This window comes from Paroedura picta, chromosome 4 (assembly GCF_049243985.1).
Source record: "Paroedura picta isolate Pp20150507F chromosome 4, Ppicta_v3.0, whole genome shotgun sequence".
In the NCBI taxonomy this organism is placed as follows: domain Eukaryota; kingdom Metazoa; phylum Chordata; class Lepidosauria; order Squamata; family Gekkonidae; genus Paroedura; species Paroedura picta.
The window spans coordinates 53084594-53111090 of NC_135372.1; the positions used below are offsets into that span (position 1 = coordinate 53084594).

General features: G+C 40.1%; 2 protein-coding genes across 11 annotated transcripts in view; one reads left to right on the plus strand and one right to left on the minus strand.

Moving 5' to 3' along the window:
- Positions 1–10167: 10167 nt before the first annotated feature.
- On the minus strand, positions 10168–25792 carry RNPC3 (RNA binding region (RNP1, RRM) containing 3). 4 transcript variants are annotated; one of them, XM_077332850.1, is made up of 15 exons: positions 25578–25792; positions 24401–24448; positions 23484–23602; positions 22864–22947; positions 21564–21675; positions 20548–20616; positions 19378–19526; positions 18249–18374; positions 17052–17188; positions 15932–16093; positions 15627–15721; positions 15481–15539; positions 14613–14745; positions 13198–13274; positions 10168–10407 (listed from the first exon to the last, which is right to left on the minus strand). In XM_077332850.1, exons 1-14 carry the CDS (start codon positions 25746–25748, stop codon positions 13215–13217), a joined length of 1524 nt encoding a protein of 507 aa, XP_077188965.1. In that variant the 5' UTR covers positions 25749–25792; the 3' UTR covers positions 10168–10407; positions 13198–13214. The 4 variants fall into 4 exon arrangements, with proteins under 4 accessions (XP_077188965.1, XP_077188964.1, XP_077188963.1 ...); XM_077332849.1 differs by having other exon boundaries at positions 10168–11122; XM_077332848.1 differs by having other exon boundaries at positions 10168–11193.
- LOC143835362 (uncharacterized) overlaps positions 25786–26497 on the plus strand; it is a 143885-nt gene continuing 143173 nt past the window's right edge. For 4 of the 7 annotated variants that reach the window (XR_013230109.1, XR_013230111.1, XR_013230110.1 and 1 more), the window contains exon 1: positions 25810–26038. The gene's annotated coding sequence lies outside the window, so the exon portion shown is untranslated. Of the gene's footprint in view, positions 26039–26497 lie in introns of all 7 variants that reach the window. The other 3 variants (XR_013230112.1, XR_013230114.1, XR_013230113.1) reach the window with 3 other exon arrangements.

Below are 26497 nucleotides of genomic sequence, written 5' to 3' on the forward strand. Positions count from 1 at the left end.
GTGACAGCTTGCCACCCTCCAAAATGACTTGCATTCTTCCAGTGAAGTGTTTATAAGTGCTCCATTTGAAATGTTTTCAGTTTGTATCTTGAATCAAAATAGAGCTATTCTCAGTTAAAGACATCATCTCTGAATATGATTTCTGGATAAATGCAGAAGGGTTCAACTTAAGGCTGGTTCAGGCAGATGAAAATCATGGGGGGGAAATTAATACTATAATGCTACATGTGCACGTGTGCACTGAACTTCCATGTGCAAAAGAATCTGCACTATTCATCCAAATCTCTTTTCACCCCACGGCTGATACTACATCACACTTGCAATAAGTTGTATGCTTCTTTACTAACTTCAAGTAACAATGTGGCATCTGCTGAATTTTAATTAACAAATACCAATGCACCAATGGGAACAATTATGAGGAAAAGAAATCTAATTCATAGCCAGGCATATGTAAAGTGAAAACTGGTGTAAAATGTTTGTAGATGGAATATTACCCCAAAGGACATTGAGAAAACAGTTCAAAATTATAAAGGAAAATGCTGGAAATGTCAAGAAATAAATGGAACTTTAATCATTTTAATAGATTTTGATATATTATCATAGTTAATATCTGATGTGTAACAAAATACATAGCAATTATTAAAATGGTAAAAATAACGATCTAGACAAAATATAATGGCAAATTACATAGTTTATAGTTGTCAGGCAAGGGGTCACTAGGAAAGAAAACACGACTCCAGTCCATTGGCATTAAAATGGCCACAGCTTTTATTCAACACCCATGAAGGGGGTTGGAGGCAACAAGGGACTGAAGCTGACTTATGCAGTCCGCTGACTGCAACGCCCGAATATGAAAAACCCACAGGGAGCCCATCAATTTCCCTGCTGAGAATACGGGTCTCCCATGTGGATCTGACTAATCTTGGGAGCTGGCCCTGATGGGGGGCCAAGGGGCGCAAACCACCTTGGTTACCTCCAGGGTCAACTGGTCATGAACGAGCTACCCAAGCCTACCCTGCAGGGTCTGCTTGCCCCACGCGGCTGGCAAAGAGGCGGGAAGGAGACGGGCAACGTCCTAAGAGGATGCTCCCAACCCCGCGTCCCGCTGTGTGCGCTGCCACCGTCAGGCAGCCGAAACTCAGCCAGCCGGAGCCGCGCTCTTCCCCGGCCCCCTACCCGCCAACCGGCCGTGCGGGTAAGTCCACGCTGCCCATAATTGAAGCAAAGATCACGTTAATGTTTATGAGGAGGAGGAAATAGGAAAGAACATATTTCTTGTACTTGTTTGTATAATATGTAATGTAGTGCAAAGTAAATTTTGAATAATTATATGAATAGTTTTGTACAACCCCTTTTTCTTTTCTGTATCACTTTCTATATCCATTTCTTTTTTTCAAAATAAAAAAAATAATTAAAGAATGTAGCATTTTTTCACGGTGAGGGGGACAAAGCTGTATCTCCCTAAAAAGCACTAAACTCACCCACTCACTTTGGCTTACAGCTGATGCATGTGAAATGATAGAGGAATGTTTTAGATCCCCCTTCCCATGGAGGCCAGTTTAATGAGGAGCGTTCTTCATGCACAATAATCTGCCAGAAAATGCCTGGGCAGGGTACTTGAGAACAGATATGTGGACTAAGCAAGGACAACATATACACAGGCAGACACAAAGCTTGTCAATTTACTCTCATACGGAGATCTCACATTTGTGGAAATGGACATACACTTTTATAAAGTAGATCTGAATTCCACTTGGGTATCCCATGTATAACTCTGCAATTTCCCATCAAGTTCTCATTCTAAGTCAGACAGCAGAGTTGACTGTTGCTCAAGAGAATGCACAATCAGGCTTCCGAGCTTGTATCTTATCACTCTGCTCAAACAAATTCTCTCTGGATGAAGGAGCCCGTGGGAGAGCTTCCTTTTCCATGGAGGTCTAACATTATCATTCTCAGACCTATTGTCCGTTGACAATACATATGCAAACATGAGACTTTAACTGTCTTGACATACATCAATAGCAATCATTTCCTAAAAAACAGAAGGCTGAAATATCAGTGTTGTAAAGCTTATCTGCAAAGGATTGCTGTTATTTTCAATGTCCCCAATTTGGTGTTTGACACATTTGGTTACTGAAATCAAAGTTACAGAATGGGTTAGGAGAAAGATCTCTGATCCCTGTATTGAAATAGCTCTCACAGGTTCCATGGTAGCCAGAACCAGTCCCAGAACAGCACATAAACATGAACCTGATGAGGATACAGACAGTGGAGATTAATGAAAAAAGAATGTGAGAGGTGCATTGCTAAATAAAGCAAAATATATATACACACATACACATACACACACACCTGGTCATGAGAATTGGTTACCTTCCAGAGGACTGGGTAATAAATATTTGGATATAAGGCTCAGACAAACCTCAAATTGTTTAAACAAAACAAGATATAGTTGGCAGTGACTGAAATTGTATGTAAATATATGGACCTGTTTGTGGGAGGGAAGATGGCCTGGCATAGCCCTATCTTATCAGTTCTTGGAAGCTATGTTAGATGGGTAGACTATCAAGGAAGAGACTGCAGAGGAAGGCAATGGCAAATGAGCTCTGATTCTCACTTGCCTTGAAAGCCATTCACTGGGGTTGCCAGAAGTCACAATCTGGCGGCATGTATGTACATTATTATTTGTGATGATGATCCCTGTGTATATATAGTAGCCTGCATCCACCCATTCTGCTCAGCTAAGCATGAAGAAGAGCCATATTTTTATTCCCCACTTTTCAGTATCCAAGAGTCCCAAAGTGGTTTGCAAATACTTTTCCCTGCATCAGATATCCTGTGAGGTAGAGGGGGCTGAGAGAATTCCAAGAGAACTGCTCTGTGAATACAGCTCTAAGAAAACTGTGACTAGCCCAAGATCACCCAGCTGGCTGCATGTGGAGGAGTGGGGAATCAAACCTTGTTCTCTAGATTAGAGTCCACTGCTCTTAACCACTACACTATGCTGGCTCGTGGTCCAGCCTAAAGAAGCTCTCTCCAACTCCAGTGACTCTTCCACTGGAGACAGAGCAATTTCAGGTGGAGGAAGGAATACAAGTTTGTTGAATGGAATAGCTCAATACAGGTTGGTATCTGGTTACTGCAGTGGAACACCCCACCCCAACGCCTGCGTGCTCAAAGCTAAACTTTCTGGCTTGGATCAAACAGAATGTTTCCATGAGCAGGAGGAATTTTATCTACTTAGCATGCATTTCTCACCGTCTCCATTCCCTCGTGCTACTGAAAATATCCTATGAAATACTGTTCCCAGCAGACATGTGCATGAGGGAGTGGATAAAGGGTGAGTCTTGTGGGCAGAAACGTGCTGTTGGATTCAAGCTACAGTCATAGACCTATAATAACATACTCACATATTTTTCTTTAAAAAAAAACCTCTTACCTTAGCTAGTACATCATCATAAAACAACTATGTTGTTAAATGTGCTGGTGTTCAGTGAAAGCTTTACACATACTGTTGTCATTTGAACTGTATTTGAACACCTTGGCTATGTGCTCTCTCATCCCCCTTCATTTTACTTGAGATGCAATTGATCTAGTGTGGTCGCAGTAAAAACCCAAAATTTTAACACACACACACATAGGACATAAGTTGAACCACTACAAGACAATTGGCTCCCTTTCTAAAAAAGAATACTCAGTGACATGTTAGGTGGAATAGTATTGTATATTTTTTGTAATCCTGTTGTTGTTGTTTTTGGAGGGGGGGTCATGGCTGACCCTACCTATGGTCAGGGGAACTACTTTTGTGACTATTGGAAGGCCTGGTAGTTTTAAAAGCCAGCATAGACTTGGATTCAGCCTTTGTTACGTCAAAAACTTACTGCCAAAATGTAATCAGCATAACTAAAGCAGGGGAGATATGCTTAGGGGTGGGGGAATTCATTGTTTGTGAATGAATTCAAGTTCAGTAATCTTGTGCTGTAATCTCCCCTTGAAGTTTCAGGTTTCCCACTCTTGGGCCAGCAATGGAATATCCTGGGAGATTAAAATGTTGCTTTTTCCTGTGTTGTGTTTGCAATGGTAGCTTTATGGCCACTTATCCTTTTGCATAGAGAATGACTTGTTTATCTGATGGCAATAATCAAGCCAATTCCATTTTGCATATACCTTTGTATCCTGACTCCCATCTTTGCAACACTGCTCTCAGGGCCAGATTTGCCAATAGGCTAAGCAGGCAGATGCCCAGGGCTTCAAAATCTAGGGGGCCTCCGGCCAAGGTATATTTATTGATATTCACAATTCTCTACCGAGACGACAAGTAGTCTCGGGGCGGTTCACAACGCTCCCTTCTGTGCTGGCACTACGGGGCCTGAGAATACACAGCCCATAGCAGGTCACTAGGCCAGGCCTCAAACTGTCCTGCTCCTGGCAGACATGCACATGGTGACAGGCTTCAGCACATGGGATTTGTTGGAAATGAATACCTTTGCACTGGCTCTTGGCCACAGACTTCAGAGGGGAATTAGAGAGGCTGGCCTTTTATGCACTCATGTTCACCTGTGCTTTTGCAGTGCATGTCTGTTGTTTTTTCTTTCCTTTCCCTGTTGTGCATTTCCCCTCACTTTCACCACACACCTGTGGCAGTTTTTATTTGTTCTGCATTCATTTAGTACACAGTTCACTTTCCCATTTCCCCAGGGATACCAAGAATGCTTTTGTGGTGAGGTTTCCCCCTTATTCACTTTGAAATCAAAGTTAATTCAAAAGCATAAGGATTCCTTCAGATTCCCCCTCCACCCTTTTCTTGCATCTCAGAGGCCGCTCCCCCACCACAGACTTTGCTGGACAGTCTGGTTTAAAGGGACTGCTTGGCATCGCCCGCCAAAAAGCTGATCCTATGGAGAGAGCTCTCCCTGCAAGTTGTGTCTTGGGGCAACTGAATGGCCTGATTTAAACCAGGCTGCAGAGCAGAACTCAAAAAGCAGTTTACCCTGTAGGCTCTCTGCAGCCTTTCAGGGGATTCCAGGAGTCAACACACAGAGCCCTGGATCAGCAAAAGAAAAGAATAAACAGGATCTGTTTTTTTTTTTTTTTTTTGTTTTTACATACATCATACAGTCAGAGATATGCATATGGAAGCCAACTTCCAGGCCCATATGCCATTTAGGTCAGCAGATAATCAAAGTTATGCTCCATTTTATCAAGCAATTCTTCTTTTCTGTTGCTTTAAATATAAATCCTAGAAGAGAGAAATTCTCTTAGTGAGCTGATGTGCTTTTTTTTTGGTTCCTGTTTCACTGTAAAATGTGCCAGTTGATATTATACAGGTTGCCAGAGATTGTTGCCACCAGCTGTCCCTGCATTTCACAGTCATTACTGGAAGCAAAATTATTTGGAATGAACAATATTGACACAGTCCTTTTCAGATAGGAAATCAAGTTTTAGTATGTGTAGATCCAGCTGAATAGGGGCAAATGGCATCCTATGGGCTGTTTAATGCACAGTGCACATTCTGTAAATTTGAACAATCTTTGCCAGAGAATTTGGGGGTTTTGTCCCCTGATACTTTTTATGCTCTCCCATGGCAAAATGGACACTGTTTGCTGAATTAGGAAGTGTGGAAAGATTTTATAACACATCTCAGGCTGTTTGAACCACATCTGCCTTTAGAGCAATTTTGCAGATAAGCCCACAAAAAGTTTACTAGCTTGTCTGCTGACATGTTATAAAATCATAAGCCTTTAAAAAAATAAGGCCTCTTCCCATTTGTTATGATTCTACAGACTGACTATCCAGATGCAACTTTTACACAAAGGATATGATTATTTAGAAGCCAGAGTACCCTAGATCATTTTGGCCTAATTCAAGAAACTAATTCAAGTAAACTGTGAGACCTTTGGTTAATGAATTAAGTTTTTTTTAATAATTCTATTTCTACCACTCCCGAACCTGCTAGCTCACAGCAGCTCACAACAAGGGTTAAAAATACAATAAAATCCCCAATCCAAGCCACTCCCCCCACATACCAGTCCTCACTCTTCCAAGCCCCCCACTCCCATCTTTGTTCACTTTCCACTTCTGAGTTTCTTAGAGGGAAGGTTAGCATAGGAACCAACACTCTCACAATGTCCAGTGTGTCTGTTGGGAAAAGCATGCAGTAGTGCTCATTTAAAGGTTTAAGCTATCATTTCCCCCTCAATTCCTAGCATGCTTAAATATATGCATTTTTTGTGTCTATAAATTAGAATGGGTTATAAGAAAATTCACACAATCCAACAGATGTTCATATTAATAGGGTCATATAGGCCAGGGCTGACCATTTGGAGGTGAGGGGGTCAACATACCCATGTATGGTCATTATCATCATCCAATAAATATTTAGCAATTCTGTTTTAAAATATTAAAAATTAATTCCCACCCATTTGGGAAACACATCCAGGGCCACCAAGGATCCCCAGGGCCATCACGAAACCCTGGTTGAGAAAGCCTGCCCAAAATTGTCTAGGACCATAATGTCTGCAGGAGCACTTCTCCCATTACGTCTCCCAAACAGCCCCTAGATCCAGTGACCAGAACTTGCTCAGAATCTGCAAAGAAATCAAACTGGCTTCAACCAGGTCCAGGACCTTTAAAACCCATTCTGCATGGTGGGATCAGGGCCCTGCAGTATCTTAGGTAGTTCTGCAGAGTTGCTCCACCAGCTTTTGATTGAGACTTGGGAAATATCTGATTTCAACTGGCCTCTGCCTGATTCCTGTTCATGCATCATCAAGTAAACTCTATAGATGACACGTATTGTACCCCGTCCCTAGACAAGAGGAAGATTAGGGAAGACAGTATAGTTAGTTATATATTTAGTTTGGATTTCATTGAGTTTCATACTATTTATGATTAGCTTAATGTTGGGATTTTAAATGTTAGGACTGTATTTGGATGATGTCCTGAGCCTTGGGTAAAGTCTGAAAATAAAAATACTGTGGCATTGTGGTTAATGTCAGACTCGGATCTAGGAAACGAAGGTTCAATGCCCACTCTGCCAGGTGACCTTGGGCCAGTCATGTCATCAATTCACAATCTCCCAACAGCCCTGAGAGGTAAAGCGGAAGAGAGAATGATGTAAATTACATTGGTTCTGTGCTAGTGGTATAAATTATTAAGTAAATAAATAAAATAGGCTCCACATCATGTTTAAAACCAATTCTGACATGGGGAGCTTCAAGCGAATTGCATCAATCTGAATCTGCAAGAGCATCACAAACTAATACTGCCTTGCCAGGAAAAGGAAGGTGGCTTTAATTCTTGAAACATTCAATAAGCCCTCTCCAGGGATGAAGAAAATCTGTTGTTTTCCACAAATCCAAATAAGAAGCATCTCCATTATGGCCACAGCAAAGAGCTTCTAGCTGAGGGGAACAGCTGAATTTGGAAAACAAATACATACGTGCTTGGTCACAGCGTAACACACTGTACAGCCTCTTCTGTTCATCTGCCGAAGTAGTTCACCTTTGTCAACCTACTGCTGCAACTCAACGAAGAATGGATTGCCACCAATCATCGGAAAAATAACAAGCATGACCTATCTCCTCTGCAAGAGAGCTCTACAGCTGCGATTCAGAACATAAGCTTTTGGCTACTGCCCTCTAATGTTTTGTTAAGAAACTCTTCCAGGTTTTCAATTTTTATCCTCACAAAACTGTGGAGATTCTTACCCTCACACAACCTGCTTCTTAAATTCCAATATTTTGGCTCACTCTGATTTAAAACAAACAGAAGTCTTTATTCTCAGTTACTGGCCTAGAGATTCCACAGCACAATTCACACACATTTCATAATTACTCAGACTTGTAAAGATTCAGAGGTGCATTAATATACCAAGAAGGCAGCAAGAACAAAGTTAACGTTGGCTGTGCTTATTTCTGGGGCATCACTGCAGTTTCAGTTGTCATTTTTATTCATCAGCTATTTGAACTATTCCAGGATAGTTGTGTTAGCTGGCATCAGACAAAACAACAAAAATATTGTGGCATTTTGAAGACTAACAAAGCTATTGTGACATAAATGTCTATGAACCAGAAGAGTAGGTTTTGATACTTCACTTTACCCTAAGGAGTCTCAAAGTAGCTTACAGTTACCTCCCCTTCCCTCCCAACAGGCACCTTGTGAGGTACCTGAGGCTGAGAAAGTTCTGAGAGAACTGTAACGGGTTTGTCCCTGAGCTCTGTGCAGCCAGTTCCCTTAAGGCCTACCTGCTGCCCTTGGCCAAGGCCTACTGTTGTCACCTTCTCCAGCTAGAGTGCATTGAGGTCGTGCATCTGCTGTATGAGCTCCTAGAAAGATGGCTGGCTGTTCATGTGCAGCAAGCAGTATCTCCTTGGTCTCACCTCTCTGAGCCCAATTGAACATCTTCCCACTTGCAAGAAAACCAGGGAAATAGCCCACAGGAACAGGCACCTGTGGAAAGCTGCAAAAAGCGGTTTCTCAATAGCAAAAAAGTGGAAAAAGGCAGGTCCAAGTGCTCCCCATGCAACATCTACTAGTACTGTATGTCAGCAAACAAGGGGTAGGGGGCTTACAGGAGGACTGTACCTAACCAAACATACTTCAACCAAGCTAAGCCCCAGTAGTGTTGGCAGCATCACAAGAATTTGCCTTGGAGTTGATTGGGAACTGTACAAGTCTAGGAAAAAATGGGAAACAAATCATGCCAATTCCCTTGTCCCTCACTGTTGGCTCCAGCAAATCTACCAAAGACAGAAAGACATGCGAAATGGTCCAGTGGGTCACTGTCTGCCAGTGTGCTGGACTTACTTAGCCTTAGGAGTGGAGTAGACTGACCGGGTGATGTAGCAGGAAACAATGACTACCTGTTTTTGGGAAAACAGCTAATTGAAAAGTCCAAACTCCAAAAGTTTTGGGGAAGATTTTATTGGTCAGGACTGTGCTTAAACTTTACCTGTAGACCAGACCCCAGCCAGCCCTCAGACAAGCATTGCCTGTGGAATATTTTTATTTATTTAGATGTATATTTAATTTATATAGACATGAAAGACAGCTCCTAATACATAAGCCTATTTTATTGTATGTTCACATATTCCTGCACTTTCCTTCATGTGTATATGGTGTGCATCACTTTTGATTAGGGAATATGAACAAGGCCCAGCTCAGAGGAACTTCAGGGTGGTGTACAGTAAACAGAAGAGTGCTGCCAAAAATGTGATGAACGCCTCATTGCCAGCTTCATTTTTCATCTCACCCTTTACAACATTTCTCCACGTCACTTTCCCCATTAATTGAGTCCTATGCCACTTCTTGTGTGGCCTGAGGCTTATTTCCAGAGAAGGTTGGAGTTTAGTTAAAGTAGGTTATTAAAGAGTCAAGCGCCAGGATCATAAACAAACAAAAAAACAAACCATGTGTGGTGCTGGGCAACATTCAGAAGAAAAGTTGGTAGTACCCCATGCATTGGTAGGACCCCTTGTTCAAAGCTTGAGTGAGAACAGGATAGGAAGAGCACGCAGACCCGTTGCAATGTTATTTGGAGGCAAAGTTGAAAAGAATGGTTTTCTATGTCCCATATACTGACTGAACAGCATCTCTGCAAAGGCATCATGACCTTGCTAACATGCAGGGCCTGCAAAAGGGAGCTCTTCCACCAGGCATTTGGTAAGGCCGACTGACCCATAACATCTACTGGTTCCCCCCCCCCCCCACTGAGGGACCGGACCTACTGAGGGAGTGTCAAAGTTATTGTTAAAATACTGTTCTAGTTAGTATGTTATTGTTATATTGTTATATTGATTTTGAGAGTGTTCTATGTAAATGTTTCAAAATGTTTTATGTAAACCACCCAGAGCCGTAGGGAAGGGCAATATAAAAATATAAACAAACAAACAAATAAATAAAAACATATCATCCAGATTATATACAGACGATCAGACGGGTTGGAAAAATAGGCTGGAAACCACAGTTCCACTCTCTGGCAGTTAGGAATGATTAATGGAGTACTTCCTATTCTTTAAGTCCAAAAGCCCACCTCCTAACACGTAAGCCTATTTTAATGTATGTGCACGTATTCTTGCACATTCTTTCACATGTATATGGTGTGTGCATCACTTTTGATTAAGGGGAAACAGATGCTTTGTTTTGAAAAAACAGGACTACAGAAAAGCAAGAATGAATAATTTATTAGATGCTTAAGCAAAATACACTTTTACACTTCTGCCATGTGGCTTGTCGGAAGAGTGTCATTGTTTCAAAAGAACATTTACACCTAAGACTGAAGAACTGTACTGGGGTTTTTTTTAAATGTATTTGAAACGATAGTACGCACTGTTCAACAATCCAGCTGATCACGCATCTTCTCCTAGAGCTTGAACGCACTTGAAAGACATGGAATTCAAAACGAACCTGGAATGATTTAACAGTGCATTAAAACACAAACACCCAGTAGACTGCTGAAAGGTTCACACACTGAAGAAGTATGATTAGACCTGAAAGATTCCACTGTTTTGCATACAGAAGTGTCTCTAATTTTATCCTAATGCGGGAAATGAGGATAGAAAGAACAATCTTACTTTCCAGTAAGCCTATTTAACAAATACTGTTGCAATTCCTGATCCTTTGCTACTGTAGGAAAAGTTTTTTAAAACAGCTGAAATGTCCTGCTCAACATAGAGAGAAATTATTACATAAGCACATTAATGTCAAGATTGCATTTTCCCCCTTTGGAACACTATGAAATTGGATTACTGTGTCCTAATGTATGTTCAGGGCCAGAACCTCAGTGTGCATAAAACATTTTAAAAACTCTACCAACGTAAGCAGAGCAGTTTATAATGGCTGGTGATCTGGCACCTGAACCTGTGCTGCTTAATACAAGGGATTAAAATTTTATGTCTTAAAGCTAAGCATTTATTTGGGAATAATTAAATGATCTTCTGAGACCATTTAAGTTTGAAGCTGTACTATTAGAGATGTACTTGTTTACTGCTGAAGCCAATACTAGAAGAGGATTCCTGAGAACTTATTTTTTTGCAGGAAAAAAATTACGTAAAAGGATACAACAATAAAGGATACACTTTGCATGACACAGTATTACTGCAGTATTTACGCAGGAATGCTTCTAAGGAAGAACAGCAGAATGTGGTTTAATACTTCTATATCCTGGTACAGTTCTTTCATTCTTTACACTGCCTATTTTAAAAAGGTCATTTTCAAAATCTATTCACCATAAACATAATTAACATGTTTCATAGATGAAATGCCTCACTGAGTAAATATTACTTTAACTGCTCAGTTAATTTAACAAAGAAGAAAGCAATGGACAGAGATTAAGGTCTATAGAATCATTTTTGGGGAAAAGAACCAGTAAAGAGTCAGAAAAGGCAAAAATAAAGCACCAGCAGGTGATAAAATCACCAGTTCTGACACAGCAGAATCTAGTGGACATAATTTTCAATGGCTAGTCTCCCTCCATCACGGTCTTTCAACATGGGCTGCCTCTGAAGGAAGCAGACCAGCACTTCCGCATTTGTGCTGAATTATATTCTGGCACCAACTCTTCTGTCTGACTCCTCAATCTGTATGTTCAAAATGTCTTCTGAAAACTGAAACTTTAGGAAGTGACAGCAGGGGAGCAACTTCCTGATCTAGCTTTTGAGGAAAAGCTAAACCTGCTTCTTTGCACTGTCAAACATAAACGTGAAGCAGAGCTATTTCCATGTACCCTCCTTTAGCCCTGCACTGAATTCTTTCCCCACGGGTCTGTTCCAAGGACAGCCGGTACTCTGACATAGTCTAGCCAGCCATATCCATCAGTGGAAAAAAACTGTTACCATGTAAAGTTATCTAAAATGCTCAGATCAACCATTGTCAGGTATAACTTTATGAGAAACATTAAATCATCATAATATAGGATACATTGTAGTGGAACTGAATATATACACAATAATTTGATTCACAAAAATTCATACTCAAACACGACTTTCAACTTGTGCTGGCCCTGATCTCCACCTATAGTAATCATCAATTCCGCCTCACCAGCTAGTATATAAAGATGAGAAATGTTTAAGTACTATACATACGGAGGAAAACACTCAAAGCCACCATGCAGCTGGATATGCTTTAGCAACATATAATATCATTTGACCACATACCCCTATACTACACCGTTATGAAGAACATTTTATAAGACTACTGCACCAATTATGGCTTTTGTTTACGGCCAAATTGCATAGAAAAAAGGTTACACAGACTCAGTATCTGACCAAACATTCTTAACCAGTAACTTTTTAAACAGTCTGATCAAGCAGATGTGGATTCTTTAACAATGGCAGAGAGAAGTCACATTTCGAAAGAGTTTAAGTTTTCTTTTCAGAAAAATTTGGATATTGACAATTTTTTTAAAATCACTACTTTTCTGATTTTCTAGAACAGAGGGTATTTGACACAACTACAATAGGCTTTTGAGAATCTAGTGTAATTTTATGCTGTCAACTGCTTTGCTCCCTGTTTTTCAAATACATTTATCCTAAGTTAACTTTTTTAGCCTTTTTATAGTGATGATGATCAGTTGATCATCTTGATTAGTTTTCAGAAAGGCAGGATATAGGGTTAATACATCTAAAATTTACATGAGACACTTCCATGATTTTATACTAAAGCATACATGAATAAAAGTAACTTATACTATAAAATGTGTACTACAAGTTATTTCCTTTCTACTTAACTACTAAATGGTAGAAGAGAGCTGTAGGCTCCCTTCTGGCCATTGCTCAAATATATGTAAAACCCAAACTGCGTGTAAAAGTGTCAGATGAATCGGTAGCCAGAAAATTCTTAACTTGCTGAAATGAACTGCAGCATTTGATCACTTCACTGTGTAGTACAAACAGGGTAACCCGTTATTTGTTTTTAATGTGAGAAACTGATTGGTTCAGGAAATGCAAAGATGCAACTTCACATTATTTTCAACAATTTTGGCTATGTTGAAAACAAAAGGTATGCATTAAATTAGGGAAGTAGTTTCAGACTTTTTGAACTTAAAGGATATGGCTCCAGCCCAGCAAGAACATATATTGCTTCCCACATGTATTATCAGTGTGCATCTTAATGGCAATCTGTAGTTCTATGGAATTAACTGGATTTGTCTTTTGGTCTGAATGGCAGATACGTAACAGAAAAAACACAATGACTTACTTTCAGGGTTTTCTCGTCTATCTTTTCCTTCTGTCATCTTTCGAATCTTGCTTTGGTCTTGCTGAACGAGCAAATTGCTAGGGCTCTATTAAGGAATATACACCTTAGTTGTTAATTCATGCAGCAAAAATATTTGCAACCGGTAAATGCTATGGAAAAGTCAAGATACTTATCTAATTAACAGAGATATCTCTACTTCTGTATGTTCTCTAAAACATACTACTGGAGATAAATAAAATTTAAGCTACATTGTAGAGTGGTAAATATACAGATTATATTTAGACCAATGCCAAAGTATAGGGCATCTGACTTGTTGGGTATGCTTGTAAACATGATAGACTTGTTACACAGATTGTGAATGAAACCAATAGTCCCAGCAACTGCATGCAGATTTTAACCTGTAGGGCCTTCCAAAGCACATCTCAATCAAATGGTTAGATATTATAAAATGGTACACATGGTTTAGACATCTTTCCTTCTTTGTTTGCCTATTTCTAATTGGAGTCAAACTCAAATTCCTTGAGCACAATTTACAGTACTGCAGTAGACCCTATGGTATATTTGAGGGTGATCTCTGTCTTAAAGGGGATTTACAGTATAACACATCCCACCTTCAGAGGCACTTGAGATGCCCAACCATCTGGGGCAGGAGATGTCCTCGAGGACAGTGAGTGATGTGTAATGGGTGTGGGTTGGTGAGTGGGGGGGAATTAGATAGCACTAGGCTGCCAGAGAAGGAATTTTATTGTTATTGTCATTTTATTGGGTTTTATTGTAAACTGCCACAAGCCAGCTGGGTCCAGGAGTGACAGTTAATAAATTCAATCAATCAAATAAATCTCCTAAGATATGTTTTCAAGTGCTCATACAAGATAAGGGGAGATTTCAAACAAGAGATTCCCCAGTATGGAAACTGAGACAGTACAGCTGAGATATTTGTATCACTTCCATAGAAGAAGAAGAAGAAGAGTTGGTTCTTATATGCCGCTTTTCCCTACCCAAAGGAGGCTCAAAGGGCTTACAGTCGCCTTCCCATTCCTCTCCCCAGAACAGACACCCTGTGGGGTGGGTGAGGCTGAGAGAGCCCTGATATCACTGCCCAGTCAGAACAGTTTTCTCAGTGCCGTGGCGAGCCCAAGGTCACCCAGCTGGTTGCATGTGGGGGAGTGCAGAATTGAACCTGGCATGCCAGATTAGAAGTCCGCACTCCTAACCACTACACCAAACTGCAAAAATATCTGAATTGGCTCTAAGATGCAAGTGATAACACCCATCTAAAGCACCCCTAATCATACCCATCTAAAGCACCCCTATAATCATGTTTTGGATGCGTATAAGATGGAAATCAAGATTTTGAAAACCTGCCAACATGATTGAAATCCACAGGGAAGGAGACAGTATTCAGGAAAGGATACAACCACCATGGGTTTGTCAAACAAAGCATATCCATTCACTTCCTTCAAAGCTTTTGCAGCTGCTTTTTCATTAGGAAGCCCAATAAATGCTTGTCCCTTCATGCGGCCTTCTTTCATTAAGCGTATATCAAACCTAAGATTTAAAATGGAGAGAAAGAGCTGTTTGCATCTCCAGTTTGCCCATTACACAACAAAAGCAAACATAAAGTTAAAAAAATAAAGATTATATTCAGGCTGCCAACAGATGGGAACACAAATACAACTTATTCTAGTGTCACTTAGAAGAACTGTGTTAGACAGCTGAACACCAGGGATGGTCCTTGTTCTTTTTAAAACCACAAGCGTAAAAACTGCCTGCAAAGTGCCCGGGTCCTGCAAGACTGATAATACAGGTGAAGCAGGTATCTTTTAAATGCTTTTGACTCTCTCCTAATCCCCACTATATACTTCACCTTTAGCTTCGGAATAAAAAAAGATATGTTCAGGCAGCGTGCTTCAGCCAGGTTATTGGCTTCCACTGATCCTTGTTTCTTGTAGTCTTTGCACCCGTCGTTCTTCTCTTCCCTTCCCCAGTTCACTATTGTTTGCTGCCTCCTTGACTACCCTACTCCCCATCCTAAATTTCTTAAATTTTGTGGTCCACTGAAACTTCTTTCATGTGTTCACTGGTTTCTTTTAGTCTATCACTGTCTCCTTGCCCAATGGGGCTGACTTCTTTTCAATCCATATGTTCTGTTACCTACACTTTGCAGACTCCTGCCTACACTATATCCTTAAGGTGGGGCTATGTGAAGTTCAGAGGTGCCACCACACTCACTGAATCAAGATCCTCCAACTCTACAGAAGAAGCGGCCCAATCCACACTTACATGATACGTTCAGTTTCAGATGAAAAATCAACATATCTTCCAAAGATAAACTTCAAATCCTAGAATTAAGATAATTTTTAAAAATCAGCAACCTCCAACAGAGAAAATAAACACTAGGTAACAACTTCTGCTCAATTCCTACTTACCTTTTCCTGAACCTGTTTAGACAGATTCTTCACATAAATTCTACAGTTGGGTTCCCCTGGTTCATAATTTTTGAAGACTGAAAGGGTTTCCATTTCTTGAGCACAGAAAAACAAACAGACACTTGATAATCTGCATTTACATGACACTTTTGCTTTACTTTAAACTATCTGCCTGCCCAGCAAAAAACATACGTGGTTGCCAGATTTTTGGATGAAATGTGTTCAGTCATATGCCCAAACAGTTTATCATTTTAACTTAAAATATGAAACTGCTTGCTCTAATATCTAAACCATTAGAGAATTACCTCTTCTTGAGACTCGGCGTTTTTCTAGCTCTCTTTTGGAAATAAATTCAGATAGAATTTCATCATCATCTTCTTCTATCTCCTCTTTAGGACTGGAACTTGGAGCAGGGAAGATTTTCCCAAATCCTGCATTTGATATTTCATTAACTCTTGCATAGTTATCTAAAGAGAAAAGACACCAAAACAACTATTTAGAATATGAGTCAGGGGCAAAAGAGAATGCAAAGGTAACTCCTGCAATTCAAGTGGGACTTTAAGCATACTTATTCCCATTAACCTCTGGCCTAAAAATAATTATGGCAATTAAAACAAAGTCACACAAGACAAACAGAAGACTAAGTTTGTACATGAGAAGGGAAGCATTTCCATCAGTAGAATGGACTTCCCCAACTTATTCCTCCCATTATAACCCCAAACGATCCCAGAAATGGGGACAGGAATCCCCGGGAACAGCATAAAGGGGGTTGGCCAAAAATCCCCCTCCATAAACAGACAGCTACCAGGGTATCCAGCCCAAGCATTTAATATAAAATTTAAAATATCATTGCTTCTACAGAATGGTTCAGGAAACAGGGCCAACTAATAACTGAAAATTAATAATCATTCACACAATGCTTTTGTTGACAAAGTCCTTCATAGGCAATGGGTTGCATGGGTTGCTAATGGAGAAAAAGGCAGGTACCAACCTGGTTCATTGTTGCTTACCTTAACAGAACTAATGTACATCTCTAATTTTCCCAATATTGAAAATAGAATAGCCAACACAACCTAGTGAGTTCAGTAGTTTAAGCAAAGGACTTGGTTTTCTATAGCTCTCTTTCATACTTGTCTCTTAGCTACAATTATTATTATTATTAGGATTTATTACCTACCACTTTTGGCAGAGCTGACTCGTGGTGCGTTACAAGGTAAAAACAATACAATCCCCTAAAAGGCCCTAAAAACCAGTAGTTAAAAGTACAGACTAGTAGAAAATGGCAGCAACCAACCCCCCCACCTACCCCTGCTGGGGTCCAGGGGAACAGCTGACCACCACAGATGAAATGTGATAGAGTCATCCTCCAATGAAACTTAGTTCCCAACAATGACTTCTAAACCATACATCAATAAAAATTCGTACCATTATTTTGCTCTTTCTCCAGACTTTGCTGAATAACAGCAGGCACATCTGCAGAAATGTGAAATTCAATTTTTTTGAGACCAACTGACTGCGGCTGCTCAAATACATCTGAAGGCGACAGGGCTGGATGTGAGTTACTGTTTAAAACAATATTAGGTTATTTAAATATTTATATGAGACCATTTCTTCAAATAAAATCATTCCTGAAAGATCACACAATTTCTCAAAGGCAAATTCTATTCAAACTACTTTTACGATTAAAAAAAATTACCTTACATTATGGAACTCAATAAGCTTTGTTATGAGCTATTTTGAGCAAAGTAAATTGAAAAGATGACCTAAATATATTCCAATTAATTTTAGAACCTTGTCATAATAATTTGGAGCTTACATATTATTAACACTTGTGACAAGTTTGGAACACTTGCTGATTAGTGTAGGTAAGAATATAAAAGCAAATACAAATGGTATAAAAACTTAATATTATGAAAAAAAAATTACAAACATGTGACACAGAAGGTGATTTTCAGGATCTTGGTTGAATGATTAATTTCTTCACTATCAAAAAAAAAAAAAGAGGCTGAAGTATTAGAAATACAGTGGATAAACATATAGGTCACCAGATGTTGTAGCAAAACATTATTTTGTCAGAACAAGACTACCTGAAATATTCTAGTTTTGTATTTCTTTACTGCAAGGTGTAAGAAAATAAGAGCCCGGGAAAATCAAACCAGGGGTACATGTAGTCCATCATCCTGTCTCGCACAGAGGCTAACCAGCTCCTCTGAAGAGCCAACAACAGGGAATAAAGGCTAATGCCTTCCCTCTAACGTTGCCTCCTGGCTCTCAGATCAGAGGATTAGCACCTTATTCACCATGGTTAGCAGCCATCGTAAAGACCTATCCTCTATGAATATGTTGAATCCCTTTTTAGATTTATTCCTGTGGCTATAACAATGACCTCTGGCAAAGGATTCTCTTCAGTGATTTAATCTCTGCCTTTCTGTCCTACCTGGTGAACGATACTTAAAATGATACTTTAAAAGTTGGCTTTTTCAGATTCAGAAACAGCTTCATACATCACAGGTATGAGTCAAAGAATGTAAACATTCAAGCTCCAACCTATTACAAAATAGGGTGCAAAACAGGAGTCACTTTCATGGCAGCAGTATATATATAAAATTCCTATGTTTGTACCTGTGAGAAACAGGTAGGGAAACATTTAATAAGTCTTTTAGTTTTCTCCTTTTTCTTGCACGATGCTGCTTTGTTGGTATTTGTCGCTTGGGTTGAAGGGTTGCTAGTTCCATCAGTTTTGTGTATCTAAACATTAACAAAGAAAAGCACTTGGCATATTTTGAGAAGAAAACACACACATTCCCTAGACAAAGCTTTCTGACTTGATAAGTTGACCTCTCATCCTCAGGATCTTTTTAAAAAGTGTTTTAAGAAGGATGTCTCTGGCAGATATCTGGCTCTTACACAACCTAAAAATGTTGGCTCCTAGGTAGTTTCTCCTGTGAAAATGACTCGTCACGTATCCCACTGCCTTAAGGAGAACCTGCCACAACTGAAGAGAAGCAGCAGCCAGAGCCATTGCTTCCTTTATCCTTACTCTATGAAGAACAATAAAGTTCAAGGAAAAATACTGCCCAAAAATCCCCTCACCACACATGAGATTATGGGCAGCTCTTCAAATCTGAAGATGCAATAGGAGAACAGTTTTGGCTGAGAGCCTGGAAGTGGATGTTCATTAAGAAGGCATTCATAGATTAAAGTAACCATCACTATGTTAAGGGACATATAGTTTTCCTACTCATTTTCTCCAGATTCACCCTGACTGTATCATTGAGAGCCTCAAGAACTGACTAAGAGAATTCCAGGCAATGCCTAAACTAATATTAAAACTGCCTTAAAATAGTCAGGATTTGTTTAAAAACCTCATATCACATTTGATTAAAATTAACATGCAATGCTGCATTTAAATTAAAGTTTTTGCTTATGAAAAATGACAACATTACAATGCAATTCTAGGCCAGTCTAATCCTAACTCTAGAAATTCTGGCACTCAAATGGACCTTTCATGTACTTTGTCAAACTAAACAGAGACTGGTATTAATCTTACCTACATAAGCTATTTTCACATCCTAGCAAGTCACAGGGGGGCACTTAACTGAAATACATACATCTAAAAGCAAGCCCAGTGCTCTGAATGAACCTTACTCCCAGGTTACGTAGCATCCACATTATTTGTAACTTCAGCAGAAGAGGGTTAATTTTGAAAGAAATAAGGACACAGAGTCCTAAAGGTCTCATGACCACTAACCTCTCTTTATCTTCTTCATCAGCACTTTCATATTCTGACTCATCTTTACTTGAATCTTGACTGTCATCTTCTTCAGGCAAAGGAGGGTCCTCAGGAGGCAAAGGTGGAATTGGGGGAGGTGGCAGGGGCACAGGAATATACTCTTCATACTAAACAAGGGGATGCTTTTTTTACAAAAAATGCTGGGAGCATACTTTGCATTTCAAAGTTGTAAAATGCATCTGTTCTCGTCTGTACTGCATTAAATTGCTGTTATACCTTTCTACCATTATATAACTCCAGATGGCAGCATGCGAGGTCCAAGATCTCCCACCCAGACACAACAACCAAACCTGGATCTGCTTGGCTTCACCAAAGCTGATCTACCAGTGGCCATCCAAGCAGAAACCTAGAGTGCAGAGTCATGCACCATAAAATACTACTACAGGCAACAGCCACCACTTACTAACTTCTGATGCAGAGAGCTAGCATCCAAGGTCTCAGGGCTCTCATTAAGTCAAAAGAAAAAGTCATTTCAGTACTTGAGTAATGTCAAGTCAATCATAGAGACCATTCATTGCGTACCCATGGAAAAGATCAAGAAAAGAAAGCTTACAGCACCATCACAGGCTGTTCCCCCAGGACTGGACCAGTAGAAGACAGAAGACCCTTTGCTATGTGCATAGTACAGATTTGGTCATAGTGAGAAGACAGGCCATTTTGAGAGATGTTGACGTCTGCCATTTTGAGAGATGCTGAAGTCAGAGTTACTGGCTGCACCTGTCACAAGTCTCATTACTAATTTTGTGTTATTTAAATATGCTGTCAATATATAATTGAACAGCTGAGCTTTCCACTTAATTTTCTGTCCATGATATATATGCCACCTGGCAAGGAGCAGTAGGATCTAAAAGATCCATGATAGAGTTCAATGAGACACAAAGCACTTCAGTCTTATAATTTTTCTCCTCCTTCCCCAATGCAAACACCACATGGCAACCTGTTATTGAAACTGCAATTAGTTTTGAGTATGACACAGGAAAAAAGGATTACATCTTTAAAAATTCCACTAAAGTCATGCAAGACTAAACAATTCTTTAGACCTGGACACCAAACATTAGGAGTCCAGTGGTATGTTTAAACTACATGTAATTTCTACTTTTACTAACAGTATCATTCAAAATACTGTACCGTTGGAGGCCGAGCAGTAACTGGTCCAAAAGGAGGGGGGAGATTCATTTTGTTCATGAGATGTAAAACCTAAATACAAAAACACGACGTTTCTACCAGCAATCCTTAAAGATCACTTCTCATGTCTTAAGAAGAGTTGGTTCTTATATGCTGCTTTTCCCTACCTGAAGGAGGCTCAAAGCTTAACCCATTACATTTAAATATTACCTATACAACTTTGAGATTTGTGTAATGGTTTAAAGATACTTATAGGTAAGAGGCTGGATCCTGTGGAACCTACCAAGAAATATGCATCTAGTGCACAATGCTTCTTCCACCAGAGCAAGACTCTTCGTGCTGGAGGAAAGCTCCACTGTTAGTTAAAGAGATACATATGATCCACCCAAAAGAGTGGGACATATTTCATAAGAGCAAATTCTGGGACTGGGACCAAGAAATCCTCTGCAAATGCAGTAAATTACCAAGTTGTAAAGAAGTCATTTATATTTGTATATATATTTATATAAAGTCATTTATATTTATATATGTATTTGCAATTGCAAATACATTTATAATTCTGAAATATTAGAATTCAAATTTTGTATGTTTTATGCTTATTTTTTTCTATTTCACTATCAAATGTAATCTATCAATAGTTTTCTTGGTGTACAAAGAAACTCTGAAAAGCCACTGATGCCAGAGATGGGAGGAAAGAATATGATTTTCAGATATTCCCCATGTTAGCACTTAAGGGGTTACAGCAGACTGCAGCAGAAGTGCAGCAAACAGTATTAGGCTCTGAGTTCACAGGATAAAACCCATGGGCACAAGCCTGCTGTTTTAAAAGAAAAACCACAAGCCCTGGTACTTCTGATCAGTGGATATGAGCACAAACAAACTGCAGAACTTTGAGTATTTATTTACTAGTGGTAAAAATCTAAAGCAAACTCACTTCTAGAATAATGTGTGATTATGCTATGTAATTCAAACAAGATTTTACACCTTGAATTCAAGCATGAGAAGAGATCTATACTTACCTGCACATAAAACTTAGGCACACTTGCTAAGGCATTTGCTATGTTGGCTAGGATTGTATTTGAAGGTGGTGGATACAGATACTTGAGGCAAGAGCTTAAAGGGAAGGTTAGACTGTGGGAGAAAAGAGAGACACATGAAGGAACTTATAATATTTTAAGACAAGCAATGAAAATGTACAAAAGCTTTATAACAGCAGTTGGTTATACATTTTGTTCTTTAATTACAAAGCAACTATTTGCACAAATGAACAACTTTAAATGATCGCAATTGCAAATACATTTATAATTCTGAAATATTAGAATTCAAATTTTGTATGTTTTATGATTATTTTTTTCTATTTCACTATTAAAATCTTGCTGAAAAAATCACAGCTAATATATTGGCTAAGATGAATAATGCTAGTAGTTCCATTTGCCTTATGGGATCTCTTGGCTTCCTATTCCCTACATCTTTAAACCGCCTGTGGCGCCACAGGCGCCACGGACTAAATAATTCGTTAAGGGGTGTGGAGGTGGGATTAGTCCGTGAGGAGGAAGGGTCCGGATTGGACCCTTCCTCACGACAGACAATCGGAGGGACTAATCGGCAGGCGCGAAGCGCCTGACGCCAAAAGAAGCCCGCCGCCGCCGCCAAAAGAAGCCCGCCGCCGCCGCCAAAAGAAGCCCGCCACCGCCGCCGCAAAAAGAAGCTCGCCACCGCCAAAACAAGCCCGCAGACTCAGCGACTGTGAGTGCCTAGCGCCCGCTGCATTTGGCTGCAGCGGGCTTTCTTACTAGTTTGAAATAAAGGGGAACTTCAAAAATAATTTGTAGTATAGCACAATGTTATGCTGTTCTACGGACAGACTGAAACATTCAGTTCTGACCTAAGGGAAAAAAACTGTATTTTCAGCCCTTGTACTGACACAGAGATACGCAATACTCTAAAACTGTTGTGTTTTGCTTCTAAAGAGACCATCGAAAAACCTTCTTAATCTTTGCAGTAAACAGAAGCCTGAGCCTCTCAAGAACCAAAGGGAGGGCCAGAGTATGAGGCTATATCATAGGCTGCATGTAACTCAAAAATCTGGGCCTCAAGTTCTATACATTGGCTGATGAAACAGGCTTAGAACCATTTACAAATAGATCTGCATTTTGAATTATGATACAGGAGCAAAAAGGATGAAACTTTTTAAAGAGCGATTAAAAAAATACGACATGGTTTTGGTTTCTGATTCAATTTCTTATACATGAACGTAAGTGCTTTAAGACTGCGATCCAATTAAAAGTCAGCATGTACACCAAGAAGTTAAGCACTAACCCATGGCTAGGAGCAATTCCACTTTCAACTTGGAGGCAACTGAGCTCTTTCTTCCCCTTTTCGTCCTTCACTGGTTCTTCAAGACTAAAACCCAAAAATATAAGAGAAATTACTTTACAAAATTATATGGCAGATATAAAATTATATATTGGGCATTAAACCCAATCAAATGGTATCCAGATACACTTAAGTTTGTTTTTCCTGTTTGGTCCTTGAATCTGTTAATCATCTTAATTATGTTGTATCCCAATTTACTGCTCACCTTCTACCTATATGTATGGACCTCTAACTTCCATTTCACTGTATCTGAAACGCGTATACATAAGAAAGCTTATACGTTGAATAAAACTGTGTTGCTCTTAAATATATCACTGGACTCAAACTTTGTTCTACTGCTTCAGACCAACACCTGAACCCGAATTTAAGTCAAGCTTCTAACTCCATGATCCTAAACAGAACAACATCCTTTTAAATACATGTGGCTTGGGTGATGTAACAATTCTTAGGATTGCAGTGCAAGCTGTCCATTCTTTACATCAAACTATTAATTTGGAAAATTATACTAGTCAATGTGGTTGCAGTACTATGATATAACAGAAGATGATCAGACATCTACATACCTTTTGTCCTTTTCAGAGGAAGAAGAGTGGCTAAGGGCATGAGCACTGTCTCGATCCTTTGCATATTCAACAACTAATGTGTGGCCCAGCAGGCTCAGCTGATGAAGTCTTGATAATGCCTTTAATAGAGTACAACACTCAGCTAAATCAAGTCACATTGAAAAGCAATTCAGAACAGACTGACACAGTAGCCTCCCTTCAGATCTGGCCAGACTAAAAAAGCTTCACATCAGGCAGGGTGGGAAATTATTAGCAATCTTACTTTTCCTCCATACTCTCTTAATGACTAAAGCTATCAATGGCAAGGTTTTAAAACCTAGAAAATTCATGTATTGGCATAAAAATACAGATGCCTATCTCAAAAAGCATACATTCTAACCAGAAAGGGAAGAAGGGAATAGATGAGAAGGTGCAACAAGCAATCAGATATACCAGCCCAATGCAGACATGGCTATCACTAACTAAATGGGAAAGACCAAAATCATATGGAACAGTCTCCCTTATTTATAATTTGTATTTATTTTACCTTTATGTACTTTAACATAATATTTTACAACAGGCCTGAACAATTAAGTGTCCAATAGCCCAACTCAACTCACTAGAAATTTGATAGGTCTCACATTTTGCTGTTTTCCAAGCATATGCTTTCTTTACAGATGACTCAAGTTGTATAGATGACTATTTTAGAGGTTGGTCCTGTTATACAAACACTAAACTTTGCAACTGTAGACAAATTAGGTTATATTTAATTAAATTTACTTTCTAGCACTCCTAGCAAACATATTCCCTCCTCCTGACACATTTCAGCCTCTTGTTCCCCAATGCAGTCTCAATGGTTTTTCATACTTGTGCCAACCAAGCAAAGATCTTAATTCTTTGTTGTTATATTGAAAAAAATTAGGAGTTCCAACACACACCTGAGCAGCTGCATTTTCATTGGCAAAGGTAGCAAAAGCTGTGTGTTTCTGAAAGACAAATTAAAACAATTCTAAGAGAAGAATATATTAACACAAAAAAAACAATTAACTGCTCCTTAGCATTGTGATGCTTCAAATGAGGACAGGAAACGAGAGCTTTTGCCCATGTCAGAAAGGAAATATCGAGAAGAACAATGAACTATGAGATTCTTTCATTCTGATGCATGAGCTAAGCTGCAGACCTCTTTTTCATCCAAGATGCACATTACTGCAAACACTTTTAGTTCCTCACTTATCATTCCTATTGCCTTCACGTATCATTCCCACTGCCTATCTTCCTCGCAAGCCTCACAGCAAGCCCTTAAAGTCACTTACAGATAGACAGGTTACAGTTACTCTCCTTTATGACTTAAATCCACAGCGGAACAAAAATACACTGAAACAGTATACAACAGCCTGAAGTGTGTTTGCACAGGAAAGCTTATACCTTGAATAAAACTTAATTGGTCTTAAAAGTGCCACTGGACACAAACTTTCTTCTGCTGCTTCAGACCAACACAGCTACCCACCTGAATGTAATCCACATCTGTTATTGATGTACCCAAGAAGCTTTAAAAAAAAAAAACCCTCTTATTTGTATCCTTTTGGCTATGTGAATATCCGCTTGGATTTAAAGGGCATTAGCTATATGTTTGCATCAGTTTATCTTTAGGTTATCCTACACATCACATTTAGCCCTTATGGTTTTCCATACGTGCCTTACCCAGAGGTTCTCCCAGGGCATGGCAAAAATATTTCGTTTCCGGAAAAGGCAGATTCCAGGCCCGGTCCAGGGAAGCATACGGAAAGACCTAGCCTAGCGTATAAGAGTCAACACAGCCCAGCGGGCACCGTGTGAATCTTGAGGTTCCGCTCAGGCGCTTTTTCAAAGCACGCAGGTGGGGGAGAAAACACCTCCTGCATTAAATCTGCCCTGCAAACATTTACAAGCTCAGAACCGCCGTCAGGAAGGAAACGTGGCAACCAAGCATATTTAGATACCAGAGCACAAATACCTGCACTCCGGGCTAAGCAGTCTCCTACAGCAAGCCTGCGTGGGCTGTGGGCTCCCCCCCGTCCTGCAGAGAGGACACCTGCAAGCGAGGCGCCAGCGCCGCCGAATCCCAGCCAGCCTTACCAGCCGCCCGTAGTTGGAGAGAACCCGCACCGACGAGGCGCCGAAGTGCCGCAGCAGTTCCTCCTTCTCCGCGGGCGACAACGCCGAGGGCAGGTGCCGAACCAGCAGCGTCCGGCTGTTCCTCCCTCGCCGCCCATCGGGCTCCATCCCCTCCGCGCTGGGCGCCGCCATTTTGATGGATTTGTTTTTTGTTTGTTTTTTACAGAGGGGAAAAGGCGGGACTCCCGCTCCCGGGAACGCCTCCCACTGGACGCGCAACAACCGTCGAGCGTCTCGCGAGAACTGTAAAGCATCCCAATCCCAAAGGGATTGCGCATAATTGCGGTCGCATCAACACTTCCGGTCGCAAGGCGACCTGGTTGCTTTCCAGGCCACTCTCCCCGGTCTCAATCTCCTCCGGGTTTCTTGCTTGCAGCCTCCCTTTGGGTTGATGATGGAGCCGAGGAATAGAAAACCTAGAGGTATTCCAGCGTCTTCACCGCCAGGCTGAAAATTGTGTTAATCCCCCCAGCTGTCTTTACTTTTTGTCTTTTTGACGTTCAACTGTAATCCCGCGTTAGTAATTTCTGCTTTAACTGTCGCCGGTAGTTGTGTTCAGGTCTTCACTATCGCGCAGTGGATTAGGCTACAAGAGCCCTTAGCCAAGAGTGAACGAACTATATTATATAATTTTTTCATTACAAAAAGTCAGAGATGTAAATTGAAAAAAGGGATGAACACCCTTTAGCCCTGTTTCCTTCACCAGTATCCTCCCCAATCCTTAGAAAGGGGAGTTACATCATTATATATTTATTTTTATTTATATATTGCCCTCCCCCAAAGGCTCATATAATGATAGATTCAAGTGGGTAGCCGTGTTGGTCTGAAGTAGCACAACAAAATGAGAGTCCAGTAGTACCTTTAAGATAAACAAAGATTTC

Bases quoted from the DNA above. Each gene is read 5' to 3' on its own strand.
- RNPC3 (XM_077332850.1), bottom strand. From the start codon at position 25,748: ATGGCGGCGCCCAGCGCGGAGGGGATGGAGCCCGATGGGCGGCGAGGG. The intron at 24,449-25,577 runs GTAAGGCTGGCT...TTTGTCTTTCAG, and splicing joins TCTCCAACTACGGGCGGCTG to AAACACACAGCTTTTGCTAC. The intron at 23,603-24,400 runs GTGTGTGTTGGA...ACTCTATTAAAG, and splicing joins ATGAAAATGCAGCTGCTCAG to GCATTATCAAGACTTCATCA.